The sequence below is a fragment of the Brachyhypopomus gauderio genome, chromosome 18, assembly GCF_052324685.1.
Source record: "Brachyhypopomus gauderio isolate BG-103 chromosome 18, BGAUD_0.2, whole genome shotgun sequence".
In the NCBI taxonomy this organism is placed as follows: domain Eukaryota; kingdom Metazoa; phylum Chordata; class Actinopteri; order Gymnotiformes; family Hypopomidae; genus Brachyhypopomus; species Brachyhypopomus gauderio.
Window position 1 is genome coordinate 4,172,495 of NC_135228.1, and position 9,579 is coordinate 4,182,073.

General features: G+C 46.0%; 1 protein-coding gene across 1 annotated transcript; it reads left to right on the forward strand.

Moving 5' to 3' along the window:
* The first annotated feature begins 3,745 nt into the window (after nucleotides 1-3,745).
* LOC143482213 (uncharacterized) lies at nucleotides 3,746-6,955 on the forward strand. Its single transcript, XM_076980514.1, has 3 exons — nucleotides 3,746-3,797; nucleotides 4,339-4,501; nucleotides 5,203-6,955. The coding sequence occupies exon 3, from the start codon at nucleotides 5,375-5,377 to the stop codon at nucleotides 6,953-6,955; it is 1,581 nt and encodes a 526-aa protein (XP_076836629.1). The 5' UTR covers nucleotides 3,746-3,797; nucleotides 4,339-4,501; nucleotides 5,203-5,374.
* The last annotated feature ends 2,624 nt before the right edge of the window (nucleotides 6,956-9,579 follow it).

The window sequence follows — 9,579 nt, forward strand, 5'->3', positions numbered from 1 at the left end:
GATTTTGCTCCTCTCCAGCCTTTCTCCAGACTCTGGCGCCTTGACTACCAAATGACATACAAAACTTGCTTTCGTCTGAAAAGAGGACTTTGGACCCCTCTGCAACTGTCCAGTGCTTCTTTTCCATAGCCCAAGTCAGACGCTTCTTCCGTTGTCTTGAGTTCAGAAGTGGCTTGACCATGGGAATACGCCTATTGTAGCCCATTTCCCGGACACGTCTGTGAACAGTGGCTTTTGATACCTGGACTCCAGCTTCAGTCCACTGTCTTTGAAGCTCCCCCAAATTCTGGAAGCGGCTCTTCTTCACAATGTTGTTAAGGCTGCGGTCATCCCTCTTGGTTGTGCAGCGTTTCCTGCCACATTTCCCCCTTCCAACAGACTTTTTGTGAATGTGCTTTGAAACTGCACTCTGTGAACAGCCTGCTCTTTGAGAAATTTCTTTTTGTTTCTTACCCTCCTAATGGAGGGTGTCAATGATGGTCCTCTGGACAGCAGTCAGATCAGCAGTCTTCCCCATACTTGAGATTTAGTTTACTGAACCAAGCTGAGTGTTTTTCAAGGCTCAGGAAACACTTGCAGGTGTTTCGAGTTAATTAGACGATTCAAGTGATTAGTTGAATAGCCTACTAGGATACTTTTTCAAGATATTCTAATATTTTGAGATAGGATTTTTGAGTTTTCTTAAGCTGTACGCCATAATCAGCTATATTAAAACAATTAAAGGCTTGCAATATTTCAGTTGATTTGTAATGTATCCACAATGTATGACATTTCTTTTTTTTTTATTGCATTACGGAAAATAAAGCACTTTATCACAATATTCTAATTTTCTGAGACAGTCCTGTATAATCAAAGAAGCCCAGAGCAGTGATTTTCTTTCAATCCAGGCGGATGAGACCGTGGATATTGCCACGCAGTGCCAACTTGTGCTGGTACTACGCTATATTGATGCTAAAAACACTGTGCAGGAAAGTTTTTTTGAGTTTATCCCTCTGCAGTCAGCTACTGCTGATTCCATTGCTACATCCCTAAAAGAACGTCTTGCAGCCAGCGTGATGCGAGGTGCCACTGCAGGCGTTCAGAAGAAGATACAAGATGTGTACACACATGCTCACTACATCCACTGCTATGCTCATCAACTCAATCTAATAATGCAACAGGCTACTTCTCACATAACCAAAGTGAGAATTTTCTTTTCCAACCTTGGTGGATTTGCCAGCTTTTTTTCCAGATCGCACAAGCACACAAGCATTCTTGATAAAGTTGTAGCCCACAGACTACCAGCATCCAGCAATATCAGATGGAACTTTCACAGCCGTGCCATTGATACTGTGTTTGAGTACAGAGAGGACCTCATCCGCTGTTTTGAAAGCATACGAGACTCTGGTGACTCTGACCCCATTACCGTCAGAGAGGCAGGTGCATTTGCCATGCTACTGGAGGACCAGGATTTTAAGTTCTTTCTGCAACTTTTCCACCATATCATGCCTCATGTGGACCTCCTCTATGCCAAGCTCCAGAAGGTCAGAGATTCACTCTATATCCAGGAGAGCATCCAGCAGTTCCAGCAGGACATTCAAAACATCAGGTAATACTTGTGAGTTTTCTTCATGTATTAATAATAATAATAATAATGACAGACTCTGTTAGTATTATTATTAATAATGATAATAATAATATACTTAATAATATACTGTACATTCTTTCTCCTTGGTAGAACTTCTCTCCACTCCATGGTTGGACAAAGCAGTGTAGATAGCAGTCAGCCAGTAAAGAGTGTCACGGTGAGGCGGCCCCCTACCGGCCGCCTCTGTCCACAGCGGCTGTGTTGTTGTTGTCTTGTGACGTCGTGTACGCCCCTCAGGTGGGCGGAGCCCGTGATCCGTTCCCACCTGATGGTCGTTTGTCTGTCTATATATGCCTTGTCTTTGTACCAGTTGACCGCTGGTCATTATATCCTTGATTTGGATCTATTGCACGGGTTTTAGGTTTGCACACTTTATATTAAACCACCCTTTTTCCCTGAGACTTGGCGTGATCGCTTCCTTTTTGTTGCTCACACCTGCCCGTCACAGAATGACCAGCCACCCTTCGGAAGCCGCCGAGTCTCTTTTTCTTTCTCCTTCGTTCGTGGTCATGTCTCGTGGTAAGTGTTTGTCTGCGTGGTGTTTTGTGAAGAGTTCCGCCGTGCTTTTGTGTTGTGTGTGCACGGCGAGGACCAGGGCTGTCTGCCCTGGGAAAACTCTTCGTGTTTGTTGTCTGTTTGTTTGAAGAGCTCCGCCGTGCCCGTGTTGTGTGTGTGGCACGGCGAGGACCAGGGCAGTCTCCCTGGGTATGCTCTTCGTCTTGTGTGGTGTCTGTGTACGTATGAATGGTAACGTTGGTCAGTGTGCGTCGCTCGTTTGTGTTAGTGTTAAATGTTTTATGTGTGACGCGGGTACCGCTCATCACCGTCGCCTCGCTCCCCCGTCGTCTTGTGTTTAATGTGGGGGGAGCGACTGCGAACCCGAGCGGCGCGTCAGTGTCTAACGAGCGTGCACGTATGGATCCCGTTCCGTTCGTTGTTTGTGCACAGTTTTGTTTGTCTAGTATTTGCGTGTGTGTTGTCCTAGCGTGTTGTCAACTGTTACATGTAATCCCACGCATGCTCCTCCCCTTAAATGTGTGTTTGGGGGAGGACCGGCTGTGGTCCCGTGCCATGGGGTGTGGCACGGAGGGCGTCGCTCCTGAGGGAGGCCCTGACCAGGAACGTGGGGGGTTCTCCTGAGCAGGTGGAGGTCCCCTGCTAAGACGGAGACCCCTCCCCCATTGTAAGGGGGATCAGGGCAGTGCGCGTCTATGTTTTGTGTTGGTGTGTGTGGGTGTGTGTGTGCATTTTGTGTTTTGTGTGCAGGTGCTTCTCCCTGGCGGTGGATCGTGGCGTTCCTGGGCCTTGTGGAGGTCTCCAGCTGGCAGGAGCCCCCTTATGTTGTGGGGTGACCGGAGCCCGGTCGGAAAGAGCCCCTCCCTAGAGGGCTGGGGCCCCCGGATGTTTGGGGACCATGGGGCTCCGGTCTGAAGAGCTCCTGCACAGGACGGAGACCCTTCCACGGGGTCCTGGAGGTGACGTAGCCACGCCCCAGGGAGGTAACCTGCACACACATACACCCCGGACGGACAAGGAGCCGAGGCCCGCCGTCCTCGCACCTGTGGGGCTATGCGGCTTAAGGCCGGTTAGGGCGTGAGGGCCCTGTGACCGACCGGGGCGTGGTTTTGTCTTGTTGACGGCCCAGTCGGTCCAGGGTCCCGCCCAGGGAGGTGAGCTGACTAATGTTATGTGTTTTGTGTTTCAGCTCGTGGACTGCAGGAGGTGTCCCTGCCTGTCCTTGCCTTCCTGCCCCTTCGTGTTGTTGTGCAGCCGCTGTGTGCCACACACCCAGTGGAGGGGAGTGCGGCTTGGTGGGGGGGTCTGTCACGGTGAGGCGGCCCCCTACCGGCCGCCTCTGTCCACAGCGGCTGTGTTGTTGTTGTCTTGTGACGTCGTGTACGCCCCTCAGGTGGGCGGAGCCCGTGATCCGTTCCCACCTGATGGTCGTTTGTCTGTCTATATATGCCTTGTCTTTGTACCAGTTGACCGCTGGTCATTATATCCTTGATTTGGATCTATTGCACGGGTTTTAGGTTTGCACACTTTATATTAAACCACCCTTTTTCCCTGAGACTTGGCGTGATCGCTTCCTTTTTGTTGCTCACACCTGCCCGTCACAAAGAGGCGCCGGACACTCAATGTAGAAGACCATGAAAGGATTGCTGAAGAGGTGAGTTGTTGCGGAAATCACAGTCCATGTTACACAGGTTTATAGTAGTCTTATTTTAATCTAATATGAATTTGTGCTTTGATATTTATAGTTATATATAGAATTAGATTTGTTTAATTTTTTATATGAATGATCAACGTATGTTGAATGTTTGCCTGCAAGATATTTTACATTTACATTTACGGCATTTAGCAGTGCTATTTTATTATATCTTCTACTGCATGGACCCTTATTTACCCTATGTACCTATGTACATATCAACCTGTGTGACCTTATGTACCCTCATTGTCGCTTTGCATAAAAATGTCTGCTTAATGTAATGTATTATTCAAGTACTGCAGTTTATGAGTACAGCAGAATAAAACAAATTCTCATGTTGAAATTCTCAAATTCAACATTTTGGCTCCTGAATTTGTATAACACTGTCCCAAACAAAAAGCTGTAACACATTTTGTTTTGGATCAGCAAAGGTTATGTAAAGGTTAGGTAGTTTATTAATAAAAACACTTCATAATTTTCATGTTTATACTTCTCTCTGAAGGTCTGTGATATCATACTGGGACACACCAAGGAGCGCTTTTCCTTCACAAACCACCTTGTTAGTGCCACACTCCTGCAGGGGGACAGGTTTGAACAATACAACACCGCATTTCCTGAAGATGCACTGAGCAACACCTTAAAAGCCTATCCAGTGCTTAATCAAGGTAAGCTGAAAACAGAGCTTAGTCTCATCTACAGCAAGGAAGAATTCAAAGCCTGTTGTGGTGCTGTGGGCCCAGGGTACCCGCGGGTCCTTAAAATGTCTTAAATTTAGTTTTCCATATTCAAGGCCTAAAAATGTCTTTAAATGTCTGGAATTTTATGAGGGGAGGCATTAAATTATTATAAGTGTGTGTTGTTCAGTTGTTCTGGCGCGATGTGAACTTTGCCGAATCTAGCGCTAATGCAGAAAATAACCGCTTCAGGGTCCTAGTGCTAGATTTCTAGTGTTGGAGTATATGGGGGTCAACGTAACACTCGTGCCGCATAGAGACACAACGTGTCGTAAAGCGCCACACAAGTGTCGTAAAATGTTGCAAATAAAATTTCATTTATTTTTACGGCAGTTTATCAAATATTTATTATTATTTATGGGGAGATGGGCCGCGGGCCGGTACAAATTCATTAAAGGGCCGGCTCTGGCCCTCGGGCCGCCAGTTGAATAGCCCTGTCGTACGTTATTAGGCTGTGGTCAGAAATGGCCTTGCTCTGAGGAAGTATTGCTAAACTGGATATGTTAATACCAAACGATAACACCAAGTCTAAAGTATAACTACGTATAAGTCTAAAGTATACTTTAAGTCTAAAGTATAACTAGTATATACTCAAACGCCATGTTTTTCACCGAAACATGGTTAAACAACAGCTGCCCAGACAACGCTATTGAGTTAGCAGGACGGCGTGTACACCGAGCCGACAGGACAGCAGATGACTCCGGGAAGACCAGAGGTGGAGGTTTGTGCATTTATATAAATAAAGCTTGGTGCACGGACTCTGCTACTACCGAGAGACATTGCTCACCGAATGCGGAGTTTATTATGGTCAAATGTAGACCTTATTATCTCCCAAGAGAACTCACTTCAATCATCCTCATTGCTGTTTATGTCCCCCCGGATGCTAATGCTAAGCTGGCTATGAAAGAACTTTATTCAGCCATTAGTAAACATCAAACAAAATATCCCGAGGCTGCTTTTATTGTTGCTGGAGACTTCAACCACTCCAACTTAAAAACAGTTCTCCCCAGATTCCACCAACATGTCTCCTGCCACACCAGAGGGGACAAAACTTTGGATCATGTTTATTCCAACCTGGCTGGAGCATACAAAGCGACACCCCTCCCCCACATTGGACAATCTGACCATCTCTCCATTTTCCTCACACCTCGGTATTCACCACTCATCCAACGTGTGAAACCCACTGTGAGGACAATTAAAGTTTGGCCAGAGGGGACAGATGCCGTGCTTCAGGACCGATTCAGGAACACCGATTGGAATACATTCACTCATACAGACTTGGATCAGTACGCCTCATCTGTACTGGACCACATCTCCACCACTATAGACAGTGTCACCACCCAGAAACAGATCACCATGTACCCCAACCAAAAGCCCTGGATGAACAGGGATGTTCGTCTCCGGCTGAAGGCCCGCAACATCGCCTTCAGGTCAGGGGATGCACAGGCCTACAGTATAGCCAGGGCTGAGCTAAAGAGGGGCATCAAAAAGGCCAAACAACAATACAAGGAAAAGGTAGAAGAACACTTCTCCAACTCTGACCCCCGACGTATGTGGCAAGGTCTTCAGACAATCACTGATTACCGGACCATCAACACCTCCCCTCCCTCCTCTGATGTCCCTTTCCTTGACGAGCTTAACAATTTCTATGCTCGCTTTGAGAGAGGGAATACAACAACACCTTCAACCAGGGCATATGTGTCTGCAGATCACCAACCCCTCACTCTTTTTCCCACCGATGTAGGAGCGGCGCTGGGCAGGATTAAAGTACACAAGGCTGCGGGTCCTGATGGCATCCCTGGACGTGTTCTCAGAGCGTGTTCTGGAGAGCTGGCAGGAGTGCTGACGGATATATTCAACCTGTCCTTAGCTCATGCTGTGGTACCGAACTGCTTCAAAACCACCTCCATCGTCCCGATACCCAAAACCTCCAACCCAACAAGACTCAATGACTACCGCCCGGTAGCCCTCACCCCCATCATCACCAAGTGCTTCGAGCGGCTGGTCCTAGCACACCTCAAGTCTTGTCTACCACTCACACTAGACCCCCACCAATTTGCATACCATCAGAACAGAAGCACAGAGGATGCAGTCTCCATAGCACTGCATTCTGTCCTCTCACACCTGGACAATAAAAACACCTTCGTCAGAATGCTGTTCTTAGACTTTAGTTCAGCTTTCAACACAGTCATCCCTTCAAAACTCCTCACAAAACTCAGACTTAGGCATCAGTTCCCACACCTGCAACTGGCTACTGGACTTCCTAATCAACCGACCCCAACATGTCCGGTTGGACAACCACTGTTCATCCACCATCATCATAAACACTGGTGTACCACAAGGCTGTGTGTTGAGCCCCTTCCTGTACTCCCTCTTCACCTATGACTGCAAACCTGTCGATGCTTCCAACGTCATCATTAAGTTTGCAGATGACACCAGGGAGGAGGTGGATCGTCTGGCTGAGTGGTGCGACACCAACAACCTCAAGCTGAACACTGAGAAAACCAAAGAGCTCATAGTGGACTTCAGAAGGAATGCTGACCCACATCCACCCATCCACATCAAGGGGATGGCTGTAGAGCGTGTGAACAGCTTCAAGTTCCTTGACGTCCACATCTCCGAGGATCTCACTTGGATGACCAGCTGCTCCAAGCTGGTTAAAAAAGCCCACCAGCGCCTCTTTTTTCTGAGGACTTTGAAAAAGAACCACCTGGCCTCAGACATCCTGGTGAACTTTTACCGCTGCACCATTGAGAGCATCCTGACCAACTGCATCACAGTATGGTACGGGTGCTGCTCTGCCACAGACCGGAAGGCGCTGCAAAGGGTGGTGAAAGTCGCCCAGCGCATCATTGGAGCACCACTTCCTGGCATAGAAGACATCTACAGGAAACGGTGTATGAAAAGGGCTCGGAAAATAATCAAGGATCCCAGCCATCCAGCACACAAACTTTTTAACCTCATGCCCTCTGGGAGGCGTTACAGGAGCCTCAGGACTAAGACCACCAGGTACCGGAACAGTTTTTTTCCAAAAGCTGTCACACTCCTGAACTCTGCCTCCTGAATTCAACAGTAACACTGGTCTGAACCCCAACAGATATATTAAACACCACCGAACACTTTAAACATCACTACCAGTTCCCCGTTGTATATAATATACATATATACATATATATATCATATTTATATATACACACATATGTCCACCATAGTATATTGACTGTATAATATATATATTTAATACTCTGTATATTACTGTAATAACCTATACTACCTCAATAATCTGTATATTACATTTATCTGTAAATCATCTGTATAGTACATTCGTAATCTGTATATTAACCCATATCCTGTATATATATATACATTTCTATTTCTATTTTTAACATATTTATATTCTGAATAAGCACTTCTGGATGGATGCAAACTACATTTAGTTGCTTTGTACTTGTGACATATGCAATGACAAAGTTGAATCTATCTATCTATCTATCTATCTATCTATCTATCTATCTATCTATCTATCTATCTATCTATCTATCTAACTACAATTATGCATAATACTGGACTAACTTGTCCTGGTATTACAATACTGGACTACCTTGTCCAGGTCATTTCAGTCCTGTCCCTCTCCAAGTATGTCTCGCTGCAGCCTGCAGGAAGGCGGAGTTGGACATCCAACCCCGCCCACATCCAACTCCACCCTCTAATGCGCTGTCGTGCGCCAACCCACTACTTCTTCATTCGAGAATAACTGTGTGGCACTTGAAAATATGCATAATAACTCACAAGTGTTCAAGAGACACGTCGTTGTGCTTAATTTACACATACCTCGTTTACTTTGTGTATCGTTCCACGTATGTTATTCATTATTTTTATTTATTGGGTGGCAAACGTAAAATGTTGACGGGGGGATGTAAAATGGACACAAATAAAGTATTATATCGCGATAGATCGATCGCCAGTGGTTGGCGCCAGAGCGAACTAGTAACTCATTGAATCATAGATGTAGATCAGAGGTAAATAAACTAGATTTTTTTTGGCGTGAGAAATCTGATGTGTGGCGTGAGAGCGTGTGAAGACGGACAAATGCGTGTGTCTCACACTCAATGCGTGAGAGTTGGCAACTCTGCTACTATAAGTACACAATTAAAATAGTAATGTTTACTGATAATGTTGGTGATAGAGAAGGGGTATGTTGGTAATGTTGGTAATGGAGAAGGGGTGTAATCAGGGCTTAATTTGAGCCGGATCCTGCCGGAACAGGATCCGGGAACTCTTTCATTTTGAAGGGTGCGTTCCGGGAACTGTCTGCCTCGATCCGGTAACTTTCAAGCCTACTAATTATAAGTTATGAAGAAATCTGTCTGCGTTGAACCAATTAATTGAACAAATAATTCTATAAAAGACATTTTTAAACACAAGATCCACATTCCTAAATCACATAAAAGCTCTCCTTTTAGCGATGCCTTTCCGTGTCTCCCCTATAAAGCTAGTTATACTTTCGTGAGTGACCGTAGCGCGCGCCTCTGCACACCTTGCGCGTGTCACATTCTTTGCAGTGTCCTCCTGAAACGATATGTGGTAGTATAAAGAAACACCCCTCAAACACAGGGGAAGGAACATTTACCTGACCAATTTTAATGTTGTATTGTGTTTCAGATTTGAAAAGTGCTGGAATTTAGGCTAAAGTACTTGAAAATGCACTTAAAATGCACTTAAAACACTTATAAAACACACATAAATAGTTCTGGCAGATCTGTTTACTGGGAGCTTCGAACGTAACATGGGCGTGGCTTCGGACTTGAGAAGAGGGTGGAGTTGGATGTGGGCGGGGTTGGATGCCCAACTCCGCCTTCCTGCAGGCTGCAGCGAGAGGCTTCTCTCTCTCTCATACACTTCAACACTACAGGCTTCTGAAATCTAAAATTAATCTTGCACTTGCCGGAGGGATTTGCAAACCTTGCTGGTGAAGCTCACTCAGGTGGTCCCATCCAAGTGGTCGCCAA